The sequence below is a fragment of the Scatophagus argus genome, chromosome 2 (assembly GCF_020382885.2).
Source record: "Scatophagus argus isolate fScaArg1 chromosome 2, fScaArg1.pri, whole genome shotgun sequence".
NCBI lineage: Eukaryota > Metazoa > Chordata > Actinopteri > Scatophagidae > Scatophagus > Scatophagus argus.
The window spans coordinates 23,854,391-23,873,615 of record NC_058494.1 but is presented as its reverse complement, the minus strand read 5'-3'; the positions used below and the strand labels follow the sequence as shown (position 1 = coordinate 23,873,615).

Genomic DNA, 19,225 nt, shown 5'->3' with positions numbered 1-19,225 from the left:
GACAAACAACCACACACTCTCACACTCACACCTAGAGGCAATGTAGAGCAGCCAATTAACCTAATGTGCATGTTTTTGGTGTTGTGGGAGGAAGCCGGAGTACCTGGAGAAAACCCAGGCAGGCACAGGGAGAACATGCAAACTCCACATGGAAGGGCCCAGACCGGGATTCGAACCCCGAACCCTCTTGCTGTGAGGCTTTCTGTTTTCCTACAGCAGCATCACAACCTCTTGGCATAAATATGAACTTTTTTCTTGTCCCTCTGCATAAAAGTGTTATTATTGTAAGTTATATGAAAAAAATGATTTACTTGGCCTAACTAGTACAACCCATGAAACCTGGTGATGAAATTTGTCTTTCTTGTTTGTGAAAAATCTGATATATTTGTCATGCTGAAACGTGCAGTCTGTGCAAGAGTGAAAATGCAGAATCAAAACTGGAATTGAAGATTGAAGATCCATCAGATCATGTATTTTATTTGTTACACTGATGTCTGACCAGAAGAAAAAGAAACATAAGTGACAGCTGGAGTATTACGCAATAGTCATAACTGTAGGAATCACTTAGAGCTGGTGGACAGAGAGAGAGAGAGAGATGCTTACAGATGCTTTTTGAAGTAGTGAGAACAGAAGAAACAGATTTTCAAAATAAAAAATTGTCTCTTTCACTCTGTGTCTGGTTTTGGACCTTAAATGTATTTTTCAGTTTCATAGTCCAAAGACTGAATGATTCTTGCTCTGGGAGCTCATGGTGACATGAAAAGTGTCATGCTGCCTCCTAGTGTTTGTACAGAGAAAATGCATCATCACAAATGACCAAAGATCAACACTGCTTGGGCCAAATATGGTCAAAACATCGCAATGCCTGAATAAAACCACCAAAGCTCCAATTCAAAGTCAAACTTTCATAAACACCAACACATTTAAGGAAATAACTTGACGTCAAAATACAACCAACACCACTGCCCCAGTAGGAGCTAAATTAAGGTAACATTAATGATATTCACCAAATACTGAATATTAAATAAATATTACTCTATATAGGGAACCATGATCAATTAATGTTGTCATCTTTTTATTAGAATTTGAGTGCATTTATTCCAGTACTTTGTTTAAAATCCAGGGCAGTTTCTCCATTTATCCGTCAAGCTTTATAGCATACATACAACAAAGGGGATGAAAACATTACATTCATACGATGTTAATTTCGGTGTGGTACCAGCTGGTTGTGTTGAAGTCAAGCAGTTTGGTCACAACACAGAAAATTAAAGTTCAGCCTTCAGACTTCAGTGCCACAGCACACCGCAGTAGGCAAGAAATATTTAAAACATGTACAAATCCAGATCCAATATGGACCAGTTGAGTCACATGACACAAGCCAAACTGATCACTTTCCTCTAAACAACATGAAGTACATATTCAGCTGCAGGAGAGCATGATTCAGCGGGACAGTAAAATGACCAAAAACAAACAAATGAAAAAAATAAAATAAAAAATAAAGAATGTGGTGATTTTCTTGCCAGTATGTTTGAAGGTGAATGTCCATCAACTCGAGAGAGTGTGATATCGGCTACTGTTTAAAAGATTTCACTTTGTATTGTGTTATGTATGGTGCGCTTACTAATAATTTGGGTTTTTTGCCGATTTCGTTTTCACTCCACTCTTTAAAGATCACAGAGGCTGAATGAAGACCTGAATAAGTGGTTTAAAGCTCTAAATCATTAGTAAGTGAACCTTTGAATCACTTCCAAAGTGTTCCAAAGGGTCAAGAGTGAACTTCTGGAACAGGGGTTTCCAGCTTTACTTGGCTTGAAACCCCCCACCTCCAAAATGTCCACTTACAACCATCATCACAGATTGTATATACCTGCAGGCTGTGACAAGTCCAGCAGAGGAGGAAATTAAATGATCCCATAATACAGGAGAAAAAAAATCCAGAGATTAGAGGAAATTCTTCAAAAGAAGTAGAAGAAATGAACTCTGAACATGAACTCTGACTTGGGCAGGGCAGCATCCTGAGTAAATTTGTTATCCGAGAAATGATGAGCGCCATGCTTTACAAAACACACACAAGTAGACAGAGACTTTTAAGATTAAAAGAGAAATGCAGTTCGACGCGTAATCTACTGCCGGAGGGTCAGAACGTGACCCTGAAGTCAGTCAGAGTCACTAGTGACTTGTAGTGTGACCAGAGAGCACAAAAACAGCTGTCTGACCTTTGAACCTTAACATGTATTAGCATCTGTGGTATTGCTGTGTATATATGTGTATGCGTATGTAACATAAAGAGGAAAACTCGGTGTGTGTGTGTGTGTGTGTGGATTTGACAGCATTAAGTAGACAGATTAAGACTAGAAGGGTATTAAAGCTAACAACTGGAGCACTGAACCCAATCACATCACGGCTGGTGAGTCATTAACCCCTCAATATCGTGTGTGTGTGTGTGTGTGTGTGTGTGTGTGTGTTTGAGGCTCTGGTAGACAAGAATAATGTCAGATCTTGACTGATGCAGTTGACAGAGGGAAGGGCATTTTTCTATAAGCTCTTAAAATGACAGATCACACACACATACACACACACACACACACACACACTATGTTATCCAATGAATCACAGTACACTGACACTAAGATTACAACGAGAGCAGCAAAAGACATCAAAGCGAGCAGCAGCGGCGTGCTTTGTGGAGCTTCATCCCTCCTTCTTGCTCCCCCAGCCGAACAGTTTGGACATCGGAGACTTCTTCTTCGGCTTGTCTTTCTTTATGCCTGAGAGATAGAAAGAAAGAAGGATGACACATGAGACATCTGACAGTAGGAGTTCTATTAGAGCTCTATCAATAAACAATAAAACAATCAGTATTTACACGTTCAAAAAATGAGAAACTCTGATTTTAAAAGTACACAAACACAAAGAAACACTAAATGCTTTATATTTTTGTGTTGATCTTGCATTTGTTACAAGTTAAGGAGCACTTCAGACCCAATGATCAGTAGGATGTATTTATTGAAAAACAGTCACAGAAAATAAATAAATAAATGAAATTAAACAGAAGAAGAGAGCAAATGACTCAACAAATAACTGAGCTCAAAATGCTGTTGTTTTGGGGAGGACTTTTCTTACGTATCAGTATCAAATATATATCCATATCTAAGTCTGGAAGCTATGTCCCACCCATACTAGAACTTAAATCACTGATGTTATTCATACCAGCCAGCAGTGGCAGCAACAAGAACACTGCAGCTGAGCAGGAGGAAGAAATCCTCCACCTGTTTGTACATAAGCCATCTTTGGTTTGTAGACATGTTAATGGAAGACATCTGTGTGTCAGAATAAATCATGATTTCACTTACCTAACTTTTCCATGGTATTGTTTTCTTTCTTCTTTTACAGCCACCAACTTACAATTCAGGGTCACCACTTTCATAAATCTTCTCAGCAGCACAATCTCTGATAAAAACCACCGTACGCCAACTACTCCAACTACTGCTAATATTTCTAATATTGCAGCTAGTGACTATTGGATATGTGAGCTGCTAACATGTTAGCCATTTCAATTTTATGAGCCCATTTTCTATCATCCCAAACATGTATGATTTATAGTCTGTTGTGTTCTGACCCAAAGCTGCCAAAAACACTGATTAGTGCAGCTTTAAATACGAGGCAACAATGTCAATGCAGGAGTGCTTAAGTCACTTAAGCCAAGTTAGCAACAAGATTTCCTCATATATGAAAATAACATATGAGGGAAGTGCTGTTTTCCCTTTAAATTCACTTCAAAACACTGCACTTGTGCATGTATTACTGCACGTTTTGTACCACAACATTTATCACAAGCATAAAGAGGAACAAAAGTTGTGGTTGAAGTTTGTTTCTAGTCAGTTTAGCACATAAGCTAAGTCTGTTTCACCATTGGGAGTTCTCAATGCAGGGGCACCGTTGCCATGGACACATGCTGTTTAATGCACTGATTTGATTTGGAGAGTCAGTTTATGTGTTCACTCTAGCTACACTTGAATTACCAGAGTTTAAAAAATAAAAACACCTGCCAGCAAATCAAAAAGTTGTATTTTCCGTAGTACAAAATAGCATCTATCATATGTGATACAACATGTGTGTAAGCCATCACATGACTCAGAGTGGGAATGAACTGGGAAACTTTGGCATTAACTTTATGAATACATTAAAATGAAATGGCTAATCTTTAGCCCACGGTCGGTGTTCATTCGGCGTAGCATAACGACCTTTCACTGAAGTTCAATAAATCTCCTCAATTTCAGCCCTGCTTTCCTGGTCATGAATTGCAAATGAAGCCAGCTTTAACTCTGTTCTATCAGAGGGTCAAATTAACCAGCTACATTATCCATTTGTCTAATAGGAACGATGCTGGCAAAAAGAGGGGGAGCATTTTGTTTGATGCTTTTTCCATTAGCAGTCATTAGATCAAATGAGATGAAAACATCGCCCAGTGGCACCTTTAAAAATGCAGCACATTCACGCACACACTAACTCCCATAAACCACAATGAGAATTCTATCTACTTCAATTAGAAGCATCCATGATGGAAATCCTCAATTGGATAATTTATAAGCCAACTAAGTTGTAGCGACACCGGGGCTGACATAACTAATGAACAGAGCAGAGGTGGTGGAGACACTCACTGAAAGTCTTCATCATAGCATTCAGCTTCTCATCCTCCTCTTCCTCCCTGAGAAAATGAAGCGAGAATACACAGATTGGCAGCAGTTCATACCTGTTTGAGCACACATATACTGTATTTATACATACAATGCAATCTTTTATTACCAGTGCAGCTGTTTTTGGCTCTGCACTTGTTTCGAAATTAAACAATGACCATGAGACAAAACTGATAATAGCTATTTTTGCAATATCGATTCATTTGTATCTTTAATTAATTATTTAGTCTTCAAAAAGTCTGAGCCTATGGAGACATTTTTAAATTTCTTCTTTTGCTTGACCAGGTCCAAAAACAAAAGATATTTAATTTACTGTGATGCAAAACAGAGAATTTTGGTTTCCTCCCTGCTTTCCATTTACCTCCTTCTTCTTGAACATGTAACATTATGTAATCCAGACGCGCTGTTACTGGGCTAAAAACTACAAACTAATCGGCTGTGTACACACCTGAGTCTGTCCTCGTCCAGACCCTCTACAATAGCGTTTCTGTCATTGACAATCTCCACCAGTTTGGCCATCAGCTCCTCTTCTCTCTCCCGGTCCCAGGATGTTTTCAGACGTTCTGTACAAACACAAACGCATTTTAGTCTCAGATGTTTGATCTGCTTCATGTTGTGTCCTGTGGTGAATGTGCTGAGGCCTCACCTGGTTTTTCCATCAGTCTCCTGAGCTCCTGCTCAACACTGGGCTGCTGTTCCTCCAGATCCTGGGTTTTCCCACTTCACATTAAAACAACATACAAGTTGAAATCAAAATGGCTGTATCTGTTACCATCGCCTACACTTGTATGTCTCTGATATGCTTGTTTGATTTTGCTTCAGGTTCTTGGTCCAACTTTTGTACATGCTGTTAAGTAGGTAAATAAAAGTTCAAGAAAGATAAACAAATACACTGAATTTGGTTTGCAACATATTTGGATGGCACCCAAGAAACCTGTATGTATAAATTTTACATAAATTGCAGAAAACATGCTGCAAATGTAACCAAACTTGTTCCCATTTTAGCTTGTTGCTAACTTTGTCTTTCTGTCGTTTGGCGCTGAGCAGGTCCTGTGCAGTGGGTTAATGAGAATGAAAATGCTGCTGATTTAAGTGGTGACATTGAACCAAAAGGAAAAGCTGAAAGACACTTAAATGCTACCTCTTTCACATTACACATGGTCATTTGATTGATTGTTAAAATAAAATACTGATTATAGCAGCTTTGAATAGCCAAAGCTCAGTGGTCATGAGCAAAACCTTGTAGTGTACCCACTGTTAACTCCCAAACTCTCATCTAAAACAGTCTTTAACGAAGATCTGAATTCAAATACCAATATTTCTCTTTACTCTCTTTACAATTAGAGCATTGCTGCCTTTGGTAGAGGTGAAGGTTGAACATTAATTTATGAAAGGAGTAATTGCAGTGCATGTGTGCTGTTAAGCAGCATCCTGCTTCACACTTCTCTGTCCCCTGAAGCCAGTGGGGGGTGGGCTGTCTTGTTCCAGGACTCCCTGCAGTGGGACGGAGGTGGGAGGACACTGGGAATTCAAACTGTCAACCTTCTGGCCACAAGTCTGTTTCACTAATCGCTAAATAGTGGCATGCCCCTTATCTAAGTGTGTGTGTGTGTGTGCATGTACTCACATGTAGACCAATTCAGACTCCCGGCGCATGGCCACCTGCTTGTTCCTGATCAAGCTGAACCACTCAACCATGAGCCCATCCATGACAGAGTCATCTTCACCCTCTGACACACAAACACACCGTTAATCCCACACACACACACCTTTCTTTTTTCACTGCTTACTGAAGAGGAGGCTCATTCTGTATGTGTGTTTATCTCACCTTCCTCACAGCTGCGGAGCCTCATCTCCAGCTCGACTCCCCTCTTCTCCAACGCGTTCAAATTATCTTCTATCTCCTGCAGTTCCTTTAAGATGTCGTCTTTGCAAATGTAGTCCGGCTTAGTCTACTCATGTAACACACATGCAAACAGATGAAAACGAGGATTAGAAACATTAAATGACACAGTAATATCTTAGCCGAGGCCCAAAATATGATGAGTAAACAACATAATAAAAAGTAAGTAGTAATACCTGCTGTTTTAGTCAAACCTACAGTTCTTTTGTCTCCCCCTTCTGGCAGTTAGAGTAATAACATGCTACTGTCATCGTGCTTATGATACTAAGGGTTCATGTCAGCTGTAGTCTACTCTGTTGCTCTGCCCTTCAGTCAAACCAAACTGTGCTGGTTGACATAGAAAGCATCACTACCTGTGCGCCAAAGACTCCAGATTTAAAAACTCCCAACTCACAAATAAAGAGATATTAATCAGCTTTGTGTGAACTCATTCTGTAAGAGCTTGAATGCAACAGACAACCTTTTATATGAAAAGTCTTGCAATGCAGGTTTAAATTATTAAAATGAAGTTTGGTTAAAAGAGAATTTTTTTTTTACCTTTACCACCAATCAGTAGATTAAATGGGACCATAGCTTACAAAATTAGCATTATGCCAGATGAGCTTACATACAATTGGACTGTTTTTTTGACCAGTGGAATCGCCCTCTGCTGGCCGCTACTAAGAATTCAAGTTTAAGGCACTTCGACACTGGCTTTACTTTACAGACCCAAAACCTACATCCACTTATACACATAAACACACGACTGTATGCTTCTAATCAGCACAAGCTAACTAACCATCAGTGTTAGCTTGATGACTAGGATGCTTTAGCCGTTGTAGGAATTTATGTGGTGAAGATACAACAGTATGCAATACAACATATAAATGATTAACATGCACTGGCTGAAAGGTGTCATCTTCCAACAATCCTTAATTTGACTGGACAAAAAATATAAACCACAAATCCATTTAAAATTATATGACATGACATGACATGACATGACATGACATGACATGACATGACATGACATGACATAATATGACATGATATGATATGACATGATAAGATATGATACGATATGATATGATCTTAAGAAAACTTATTTTCCATCTGATGTTCGGTACCTTGGAAATCTTTGAATCTGACTTGGTACCATTTGCAGTTAGGTCACCCTGACCATTCAGTAACCCTGAAATAGAAAGAGACAGCAGAATTATATTTTTTTAAAATACACTTTAGATAATACAACAATAAAAGAAGGAAAAAACCCTAATAGGTCTGATAAATATTTAGCTAATCTTTCAGGAGATCATTTGCTGTGGAAACATTGTCATGGAACAAGACAGCAATGTGCCGGGATTTTTGTTTGTTTGGTTTTTGTCTGCACCATATTATAAAAAAACAACATCACAAGACAGGTAAACATGTTACCCTTTGGTGCTGGTGGAGTGACAGAAATGCTTGGGCTGGGGGTGAGATGAGGGGAGGGAGAAAACCCAACATGAAGCTCCGACTTTGCAGCTCCATTAGTCCAGGGTTTGGAAGTGGACACTGAAGGACCAGCCGGGCTGTGGATGGATGATGGATGAGCAAAGAACAGAAAAAAAAGACACACACTTATTACTTATGGAACATTTCTGTACTGAATGTCTAAAAACAACTAGACCTTAAGTTTGTTGAGTTGAGTGGAGTTGTGGAGTTCAGTTTCCCATAAGGTTCTAACAAAGTTCAAACCCAGAGTAATTATATGCAAGGTAACAGTGTGTTTCATTGGTTGGTTGCCTGTTAATGGCGTCCTATCCCCTTTACTGGGTCTAGATTAAAGATTAAAGATTAATTAAAGATTAAAGCTATAGCTTCAAGAGAAATGTCAGAGATTGAGGAAGGAAGCGAGGGAACTAGCTAGCTACTCACTCTGTTGTATAACATTGTTAATATTGCTCGCACTGGACGCTGCACGATAAATCGATACCATTTGCTGGGTGCCCTGTCTAACAGCAAAGCCAACAACTCCTATGATCCCACGCTAAGTCATCAAACGCCATCTTTTGTTACGGTTTTGATTGAGAGACCGCTAGTGGCAGAAATACTGTGCGTTTAAATGATGGCAATTTATCTGCTCCTACTAGCCGACCTTCTTCTGTCTCGCCACAGTTTTGATTCATGAGAGCGGGAGGAAAGGTCATCTGGGGAAAGGAACTCTGAGCACTGAGCATATGTCGCACCACGGAGGACTCTACTCAGTCTTGACACCAGTTGGGGCACACAAGCATGTGGCGGAAGAGCAGAGACTGAAAGATCCGACTACAAATGATGGCCGGGCCATTTGGAGGAGCAGCAGGTACAGGCTTCCTGCGGGAGGAATGGCTGGGTGGATAGATGGATGAAAGACTGGATCAAAGGATGGATGGATGGACAGGACATCGGGAGGAAAAAAAGCGCTCATACAGTTAACGCTTGACGATGTTGACATACTGTGAGCACGTCCATGAAATTAGGAACTGAGTGAGTCAGGGCAAAGAATTAACAGGAAACAATCAAACAAAGCGAGTCAAAGTCAATAAAAAGAGGCTTACTTGGCTTCTTTGGAGATGGGTTTGAGCTTTGACCTCCAGGCCGCAGGAGACTCATTTTCTGATGCTATTGAGAACAAAAGATATCAAACCTTTAGCGTTTTTCATGTTGAAGTTCAGTCCCTTCATCACACCAGAGTCCCATCTACAGTCCAATGTCAGTACCCATTTCATCATGTGGTTATAAAGGGATTTGTCAGCGGCAGCAGGTTCACATTAACTGCAGCCTGCTGTGTGTTTGGACTCTCATGGAGCGTGTAAACCATGAATATCAATCACCAGAGGAACGAGCTGCTTTGCACAGAAGTCACAGGGTGGTTTCAGGTTGTCATTGTGAGGCATCAGTCTCTCTCTTGGTTAATGAGTTAAGAAAAGCTGATAGACTCGGGCAATCTTTCCAATGTTTTGGAGGGAAAATCCCATTCTATGCAAACTTTCACTTTCTGTATTTCTGTGTTGAAATAACTGATCTCAGTGAATTAGACGACAAAGCGACGTTGCTATTTTCCATCACTTTGAAGGTTTCTCTTTCAACTGAGCATTTCATTTCCAAACTGAAGTTTGACAGTTTAATTTGGTCACTTTGACTTTGTCGAGTCTTTTTTGTCAGGGATCACAACATAATGAAGGATCATATTATATTTAGACAGCAGGAAATTGTAGAACATCATCTGTCTGGGCAAGTTGAAGCGTTTGTTTAACAAGTTTAACCTAATGTGACACAACACATTTCATGGCTTTGAACATCATTTTCATGTATGGATTCTGTATACATTTGCCACATCATAATACATATCAATATCAGAATATACCCCAAATTATAAAGCCTTAGTTTATATTCTCTAAACAAATACTACCAGCATTTACTCACATATTACACATCACACACACACACATCGGGGCTGTCCCATATCCGGGTTTGTTTTCATTCGTGGGGTCGGGTCACCTCACATGAAACAAACCCCCTCACTAAGGTCATAAGGGATTGATAAATACACACACTAACTGCATTATATCAACTGCTACTGGTTTGCGAGAGTGTGTGAGTTTCACCTGAGGTGTTGGGTGACGCACTGCGGGGCTTTGAGGCACCTCTGTCTGGAGTTCTGGTTCCGAGTCCCGTCCTGTTGCCCGGGCTCGAAGCAGGGCTTGTGGTGTCCGGATTCTGCAGGTCAGCGAGGAGCGACGGGTCTGCTTTCAGCCTGACTCGCCCCCTGACGCCCTGCGGCTCCCTCTTCGGAGTCTCGACTTGAGGAGGACTGAGCAGAGGTGAGGTGATACTCTTTTTTTAGCATCAGCACAGTTATTATACACACACACACACACACACACACACACACACACACACACTACAGCAGCACAAACACAACAAACAGCTCATCTCGCTGAATTAAAAATCAAGTAAGAAAGACAAAATTCTCATCCTCCCAGCAAAGACAAAAATTCATCAAGAATTTACAGCAAACTTGATATTTTTTTGTTGTTGTTCACACAAATAAACAATAATCCTTAATAAACATAATACATTTGCTGAATTAGCTTTTTAAATTGACATATAATTCTTTCATATATCATTTAATTTAATCATTTAATTCCAATAAAATCAAAATACATTTCACATTCTCTGTGAAGAAAGATTTCGCCTTTCACCTGTCATTTACATTTTATTTCTTCTTATAAATCATTGAAAAGTCCCTGTATATTTGAAGATACTGTTTTAACAAAATTTCTTGGACTGATCTGTAGTAACTGATGGATAAATCCCACCTGACAGCGGCTCTGTAAAGGACAGCACTTCAGGTATTATGACCCCTCTTTCTGCTGCACATGAAGCTGTATTATTCACCAGTAGGGGGCAGGTCAGAGCAGGGTATTATAAAGTCTAGATTTACGAGTGGGTGTGCAGTTACTTTACTCACTTGTCAGTTTTCTTCAGCGCTACAGTCGTCCACAGTGGCTTGGTGTTGTTATTGTTGTTTTCCTCAGCCAGCTTTCTGGAGATGAAGGCTGCTGCTCTTGTCTTGCTGCTACTCTCATACACCTTTCCTGAATCTCCACCTTTTACGCCAGCAGCTTCAGCCTTCTCTTCACCTGTGTTCACGCTCGCCTCCTTTCTGTCACCAACGTTCACAACCACAGTCACAGCCTGGCCTGCTGTGGCCTGCTGGACCTTACCAGTCACATTTGGCCATTTATTTACGTCAGCGCCGGTGGTTGTTGTCTTTTTCTCTTCATCGTTACTGTCGTTATCCGACTGGAGGAACTTGAGCTTGGACTGCCACGTCTTTGCTGCTGTGACCGAGGTACGAGGAGCAGCAGTGGGCCCGGTGGTGATAGATGTGGTTGTGGTGAAGGTGGATCCGCAAGAAGTCCGGGAAGCTGAGGGTCTGGACACCAAAGATGTCTGACTGTCTTTGGCAGCAGGAGAGAGACTCGAAGCAGGCCGGGAAGGAGACGAAGTAGAAAAAGTGCTGGAGTATCTGGGAGTGGGGCTGGGTTTCTCCGTCAGCCATGTTGGTCCCGGCCTGGAGGGGGTGTGAGTGGGAGTGTTTGAGTTGGTTTTAGTCGAGTCTGGTTTTAGAGGAGTGAATTTGGAAACAGGGGTGCTTGAGGCTAAGTCTCTGAGAGGCTCCATTGTGTTTGTAGGCAACAACCTGACAGACAAAAAGCATAAGACAGAAATTCATCCCACATGTCAAAAGGAGGGTCAGAGCTCAACAGTTGGCCAATGAGAGCTCCTCCTGGTGCTGATTTAGCAAGTCACTAACTGTCACTAACTAGCAACACTCTGGACTCTGTAGATTATTTGCAATTTGCAGGCGTCCTTACTTTGCACAGCTCCTGTGATAAAGCCGCCCGTCCACTAGATGTCGCTGTACCAGGTGAACATGTTTGTTGCAGGACACACATTTGTTACTCAGGGTGCCTGCCTGATTGGACTTTTCAGCCAGAACATCCTAGAGGAAGGGGAAGAGAGGGTTAAAGAGCTTTTCATAAGGTGGAAATGAAAGCTTCATCCAGGACAACCAATCGGCTCAGGCACAACAGAACTTTGAAGGTATTTTTGGGTCATCTTGAATGTATCTCGCTTGACAAGCTCATTTCTCAACAGTGAAGTAATTTTTTTTTTAAAAAATCAAGCCTTTTCTACATTTTCTGAACTCTCAGATCTGATTCCAGACTTATTGTCAGCTGTGCAAAGTATTCAGGCAGCAAAGGTTACCTGTGGGGCGTTTCTGGTTTGTTTTGGGGAAGGAGAAGGCCTTGTGATGTTGGATGAAGGGGGAGGGCTGTTCTCTCTGCCAGGTTTGGATGAGGGAAACACCTTAGACGCCACCGGCTGGTTCTTCTTCCCAGACGGTTCCTCTGTGGGGTCTTCAGATGGACGCTTTATACCTCCCATACCACCAACTGCAGCATACAGATGAATCAGCAGAGATGTAGATGAGACAGGAGGGAGGGGGCGAAGGCAGAGACACACTCAGTGAGACACTGATACTCACTCGGGGAGCGTCCATGAAAGTAGTTGTAGTACTGGGAGACGTATGTCAGGATACTGAGGCGGTCAGGAACCTTAAGAGCCACCATGTCCTCTGCATCCAGCAGAGCTGGAATTCCCAGTTCCTCCTCTGCAACCTTGAACGCCTGCAAATGACATCAACTTTACCTGACAAAACAGAAGCAGCTCGGGGTGGATTTTTATAACCGACGGGGCCAAAAACGGAAATGGACCAGTAAATCACATAAAAAGAACAGGCTGATTTTGTGAGACCCCAATGACCCAATGAAATTCTGCATTTCAGAACACTTCATATACCTTTGCTGCTAGATGTTAGCATACAATTGCATGTTTGAGACATGAGTGACCCACAGAAACATTTGATTTTACTGTCGACACTCATCCTGCCCATGTAGACATGTCTTCTTTGTTAAAATTTGTGTCATCCATCTTGCTAGCCTAATAAAATCACTTTGTTCCAATTGTGACCACAGACTGATTCTACACCTTTGTGTTAAGAGAGCTGTTTGACAGTCAAGATGATTCACATTCAGCAATTTCAAGGAAGCAGAAAGAAACAGCAAGCAGAGACAGGCCAACGAACTCCAGAGGCACGATTAAATCAGATTAAAAGAGAATGCACTGTTTACTTTACTATGGCACTTACACATCTCTTACAGCTTATGGTTGTTTTATTAACCAACCTGTGGTTTCAGCTTTGTTTCAGTTAAGATCCTAAATAGTGTCAGATAATCACAGCTAATTTAGGCTTTTATTCTACTTCACTTTAAAGAGAAAAACTTTGTGAGCATTAATGAAGCTTCAAGGAGAAAGTGAAAGTAAACACTGCAACAAACTATCCCTCATCAAACAGCCCAGAGTGAAACACTCTGTGTTTAGCAATGACATTTCCTCTCAACCATCTCAGTGACGCTTTTCAATTTCGAAAATTCCGTTACTCAACATGTGGTGTTGAAGCAATATCAAAGAGGCAAATTACACTGATCAGCCACAACACTGAAACCACTGACAGGTGAGGTGAATAAAATTAATCATATCTTTACAATTCAATGTTCTGCAGGGAAACTTTGGGTTCTGGAAATCATGTGGATGACAGGTTGGAGGCCCCACCTGACCTGTCAGGTGAAGGGACGCAGGACTTCTGGGGGCATTTTGTGGTCACCTGCATCAGAATGTTGGATCCTTTGGGATCCTTTGAGGGTGGGGCCTCCAAGTGAGAAGCCCCACCTGGTGGGAGGGTGGATTTAGCTTTTTCAGGTGCATCCCTCAGATTCTCGATCGGATTGGGATCTGATGAGCCTGCAGGCTGTTGTTGTTGTGGTCCTTGAGACATTCTTGAACTGTTTTTGTCTAAATGTGGGTACATTATCCAGCTGGGGGGAAGAGCCATTGCCACGGTGCTGGTGCTGGTGCTGGTGCTGGTGCTGGTCCTGGGGAGGCGCGGGGGCGGCTGCATCCACATGATTGCCAGAACCCAAAGGTTTCCTCACAGAACATTTCATTGTAAACAGAAGATTTCCATCTTAAGTCAAGAGAAGACAATTGTTCAGCAAACACAGAAGAGGTCGACATTGATTTTAGAATTCTTAAAATATGAAAACATGTGTTAACTGGGGGATTGGGATTAACAAATCTACTACACTGAAATCCTGTGAATATTAGGGTTTGTCAGGACAAAAAAAAATCCAAACCATCAAAATGCAGAATATAAACAAAATGCAGGATATAAACATTTCTTACCAGTTTGTTGTTCTCATAGACATTTTCCTTCTTCAGTGAATCGAAGTCACTGCAATATAGAAGAAAAGAACAAAAAGAGTAACAAAACACTGATCCCACTTCCCTTCCTCATAAATTTGTTTACAAGCAGTCTGGACCAAACGTGTTATTTAGTCATGCACAGCCCTCACATGAACATATATCATGACAGCATGACCGCTGAGTTCGTCACTGGGCACATACTGTCAGAAAACTGAAACTTACAGGAAGCTCAGCCTGCATTCAGGCACAGCAATGTTTACATTGAGTAAACTGAAGCTTTTAACCAGTATTTAGTGCTTTAGCCCATGTAAACATGAAATGAGCGACCACACTGGTCTGGCCACAGGTTAAAACTGGAATTTAAAGGACAGGAAGAGCTGTTTCTCTTCTTAAAATGAAACTATGGTCTCTGTTTGCCATAATGGGCTCTCTGAAGCAAAACCAGGCAGCTCAATGTGAAACTGGCCAGTGTCCATAAGTTCAACTAGAGATGGTGAGTCAAGACTTTGGAATATCTGAAAAAGTTGAGCCAAAGCTTATGGCTGCCAATGACAAAATATTAACCATTATTCCCTGTTGGAAATTCCCCAGTAGCTATCAGAAAGTCCTGGGAGGAAAAGGGGGGCTGTCCAAACATTTTACTGAGGAGACTGAAGAGGATGCTGAACACGCAGACAAGCCGTATGAGACGTCAAGCAACTTCACGAGCGCACACACCTCAGTCCAAACAATAAATGGCAGGGGTCACAGAATGGGAAGAACTCAAAAAAAAAACTGAACAAAAACTCTAAATGTACTTTGGTTCCTGCTTCCTGAATAAATTTGGGTTTAGTCAGACCAAACACACTCTATAACAATGTGGCCCTGAACTCTGGGAGCTTCCTCACATGTTAAAAACAGAATGGCTCAATTTAAAGCTTCATGCAACTTCGATTTACACCAACAAGAATAAGCACACAAAAAAGCCATTTTTGAGGTTTCTGGGACAAAGTGGGGGTTTTTTTACATCATGTCAGACCAACTCCGTTCAATGTGCAGGCCTAATAGTTAGGTATGCAAAATATGCAGCTGTTAAGTAAACAGTGATTGATTCATTTCAGGCTCTACTGCCTTGGTATCACAAATGCTTAACTCGAGCAGATCACATCGCATACCACATGAAAGATGGTCTTCAAAGTGAAACACCGAGCATTCAGAAGTGATTACATTTCACAGTTAAGTATGCAGTTGTTTCGTAGATTCAAACCTGATTATTTGTCTCCTTAAGTTACATGCCTGTTGTTCTCTTGTCTCAGGATTTTACCAGGTCAGAAGTTGAGACCTGAGTGTTGTTGCACTCGAGTCTCAAGTCTTTATCTCTGTTTAAGTCTGAGTCAAGTCCAAGTCACCGCTCTTAAGTCTACAGCTTTGTTCTGTCCAACAAATATTGTGAAACAGGACAGGAAGTCCAAATGTTAAAACGTGCAGACTTAAGCACCACAGCAGGGTCAGTGTTCCTCTCTACAGACCTCCTGGGGTCCAGTATTGGCCCCCTTTGGTCGCTGAGCTCCTGCTTTTCCAGCATCAAGCTGAAGTTTGTCCCCTTTTCATCAAAGAACTACTGAGACTCACCATAAAGCTGGAAAGCAACACAAACAGACTCCTTCCTTAAACAACGCGTGCTGTAAACATGCAGGATACAAACAGCGCTGACTGTTTCTGACACGTTTAAACTTCGCTCAGTTCCTGCTTGGTTGTTCCGGTACTCACATGAGATCGGGTCTGTGTTTGTGGATGAGGGCGCAGAAAGCCAGGCCGTCCCTGAAGGACGTGGTCATGTTGGTAATGGACACATCCCGGTAGCCCTCACACCGGAGCCGGCACCACTGCTGTAGCGCCTTCACTGCGGCCATCCCGGGGATCCGATCCGGAGCTGATCCGTGTGCGAGTGCAGCTGCGCCGCTGTAGGCTCACCGAGCTCCCTCCGCCCTTCAGCAGCAGAGTTGTGAAAGTTTCCACAGCAGCTTGGACACAGCAGGACTGCGTGTGTGTGAGTGTGTGTGTGTGTGAGAGAGAGAGAGAGAGAGAGAGAAAGAGAAAGGGAGCTAGTGTGTTTTCACTCACTGACAAAGACACTGGATATGACACCTGCGAAAGGTGACGTGAAGCGTCATGGGTGGAGTTCAGTCAGCTGTGTGTGTGTGTGTGTGTGTGTGTGTGTGTGTGTGTGTGTGTGTGAGTGGCCTGAATATGCGGAGTAATCACAGGGACATAGATAAGAAATGTAGAGATGAGATCATAAGTCCAAATTACTAATTGCACGTAGCCCAGTTGGAAATTTAGTTTAGCTCTTCCTTCATTTTGGCACGTTTAAGATCCCAAAGATATGACGAGAGGACGAAGAAGAAGAGCAGGCTGAGCTGCTTTCAAAAACCCCACCACGTGTAATTATTTTGGTGCAATTATGTCGTGTTAACTCCTCCGCAAAAACCCACATAAACCCAGAAATAAAACTGAGAGTATGCCAAGTCGCAGGCCAAATATAAAGTTGGCCCACAACAAAAGTTACCCTAACATTTATATTTCACATTTATATTTGCTGCCGTTACAGGGGAAATAGCATGTATTTAAAGGCCGTAACTTGGAGCTGTTTTGTCAAAATGAGGGCAGTTTCTGGAACCAGTTAACCAGGTGTGGTTGTACGGAAGCCTGTCCTGTCCTGTTTGCAGGGTGTGTTGAAGGAGGAGGGTGGTGTCTCTGCACTGGGTTACCTGACACCTGCAGGGCCCAGTCCACAATGCAGCAGGCCAGCAGTGGAGACGGGCTTTGTTTGGCTCATTCAAACTCACTTCACCCTCTTCTGTTCCTGTGCATTTGTCTGTGTGTTAGCGGAATTATGCGCACATGTCAGTTAAATTAGGTGGAAAATTAGACCATGGGAAAATACCTGCGCGTCTGCTGATGAGAGCATCACCATGTGGCCATTAATAAAACACCACAAATCTGTACCTGTCATGTAGATGTCACCGGTTCCCACCATCTTAACCTTGATTTGGGTTGCTCGGTGTCAATACACAGAAGTATAATTTAAGAAACTCGTTTTCTGATGTCATTGATGATTTTCCTTTAATTTCCAGCCAACTTCATGAACCTTTTGACTGCTTGACGCAAACTGCCATCATTTTCAAACAGGTTTAGACAACATGGAAGCATCCAGCCATCCCAGTCCATCCCAGTTGCCTTCAGGTGGTGCTACAGTAATGTTCTCTCCAGGCTAAGCAGGGTATTCAGAGACCACATGAGATATGTGATGTGATATATTTAAATTGCAATAAGAGAAATCAATAATTCATATTAGCAATAGCTCAGATTGCTACATGAATGTGGAAGCCATAACGTATCACACAGTTTCGCACTTTCCTTTGACTCTACTGAGCCTTTTAGCGACTTTATTTTCTGTTATGTACTGTACGCAACCTGCCAAGCTCCAAAGAGCAGATACAAAACACAGCTGGTGAACACAGTGGAGCATTTGTTGTCTAATGTTAGCATATGAACCTCAATAACTGGTGATAATTCACAGCTTTACTTCCTGTCCCCCGAGTTGCCAAAAAAGGTTATTTAATGTTGCTTTAAAGTGACTGGTTTACTTGACGTGGAAGTGACGTCACTGTTGGATGTGGCCAGAAAATGTCAGGGTTGTTCAACTCGGTATGAAGCAAAGAAGTCTCTGAAATTTCTAAAATTCCTTGACAAGATTCAGGTATTGTCCTGCTGTCAGCCAATCAGAACTGTTCTTCACTGTGTGTGTGTGTGTGTTTTTGACTTCAGATGTAAACTGAAACTTGTACTCAAATATTACCCCACGCGTTTTGAATCACTGAGTCAGGAGTCACACTAGTTTTTTCTATATTTACACTGATCACATGATCCTTTCATTAGGTCAAATGTTGCCTGAACAATCACATGGAAAGTTCTTCAACCATCAGTGATGAAGCTCCAGAGTTACAGCTTCAGACCATCGAGAGAAGATGTAAGAAGTGGACCCCAGCAGAACTGGATTCTGTGGTGAGCAGACAAAGATTAAGAGTTTTAGTTCGCAAAACACAGTTTAATATGTTACCTAAAGGAGATATGAATGAGAAGAGTGCACAATAAAGTGAAAGTAAGAACAGTAAATCTGACCACAAGGCAAATATTTGATTAGCCACGTCAGGGAGCGACAGACTTCACCACACCCTTGAGAAAGACCAAATTCAAAAGGCTGTAGGTGTGGAACCTGAATGCAACAGGTGAGTGTAACACTGCATGACTCTGCTTTAATGGAAGGTGCAGATGCTCTTTGTTTCCAAATACTTTCACTCGGTAAAACATTTGTGATTATCAGAGGTCTTTACAGTCACTGCAGAGACATCATGGTCCCCAGAGGATGAATCATAACTGACTTCAGTGTTTCTTTACTGACTTTTCCTCTAGCGTCACCCTGAGGTTGACACTTCTGGTTCTGCTTGATGCTAACCTGATGCTGATTGGTTTGTGGTGAAATTTGTCTCTGATATTCAATTTGTGATCACTTTAGCGAACACAGTAACATTAGCATCTTAGCATTGCCACTGTGAGCATGTTAGCAGGCTCATGTTAGCATTTAGCTCAAATTAGGCTAAACGCAGCTACATAAAGCAACTCCTGCTTTCCTTCTTTTTCTGTTGTTATTCTCAAACTGGAAGAACAACAGGGGAGTTTAGCAGAAACGGGTCAGAATTCAGTGACGAGCAAATAAGATGATGATTTATCTCTGATGAGACGAAGA

The 19,225-nt window shown here is 41.8% G+C and overlaps 1 protein-coding gene across 2 annotated transcripts; it reads right to left on the bottom strand.

Moving 5' to 3' along the window:
- Nucleotides 1–457: 457 nt before the first annotated feature.
- micall2b (mical-like 2b) lies at nucleotides 458–16,873 on the bottom strand. 2 transcript variants are annotated; one of them, XM_046372335.1, is made up of 16 exons: nucleotides 16,186–16,873; nucleotides 14,416–14,464; nucleotides 12,659–12,800; nucleotides 12,379–12,566; nucleotides 11,985–12,112; nucleotides 11,075–11,809; nucleotides 10,248–10,414; nucleotides 9,159–9,222; nucleotides 8,014–8,150; nucleotides 7,707–7,771; nucleotides 6,526–6,649; nucleotides 6,325–6,427; nucleotides 5,344–5,417; nucleotides 5,146–5,260; nucleotides 4,662–4,708; nucleotides 458–2,768 (listed from the first exon to the last, which is right to left on the bottom strand). In XM_046372335.1, exons 1-16 carry the CDS (start codon nucleotides 16,326–16,328, stop codon nucleotides 2,692–2,694), a joined length of 2,358 nt encoding a protein of 785 aa, XP_046228291.1. In that variant the 5' UTR covers nucleotides 16,329–16,873; the 3' UTR covers nucleotides 458–2,691. The 2 variants fall into 2 exon arrangements, with proteins under 2 accessions (XP_046228291.1, XP_046228281.1); XM_046372325.1 differs by having other exon boundaries at nucleotides 10,209–10,414; nucleotides 16,186–16,858.
- Nucleotides 16,874–19,225: the final 2,352 nt, after the last annotated feature.

Coding starts and splice junctions, on each gene's coding strand:
- micall2b (XM_046372325.1), bottom strand. CDS start 16,328: ATGGCCGCAGTGAAGGCGCTACAGCAGTGGTGCCGGCTCCGGTGTGAG. Junction 5,261..5,343: donor GAGACTGATGGAAAAACCAG/GTGAGGCCTCAG, acceptor GTGTTTGTACAG/AACGTCTGAAAACATCCTGG. Junction 2,769..4,661: donor TGCTATGATGAAGACTTTCA/GTGAGTGTCTCC, acceptor TCTATCTCTCAG/GCATAAAGAAAGACAAGCCG.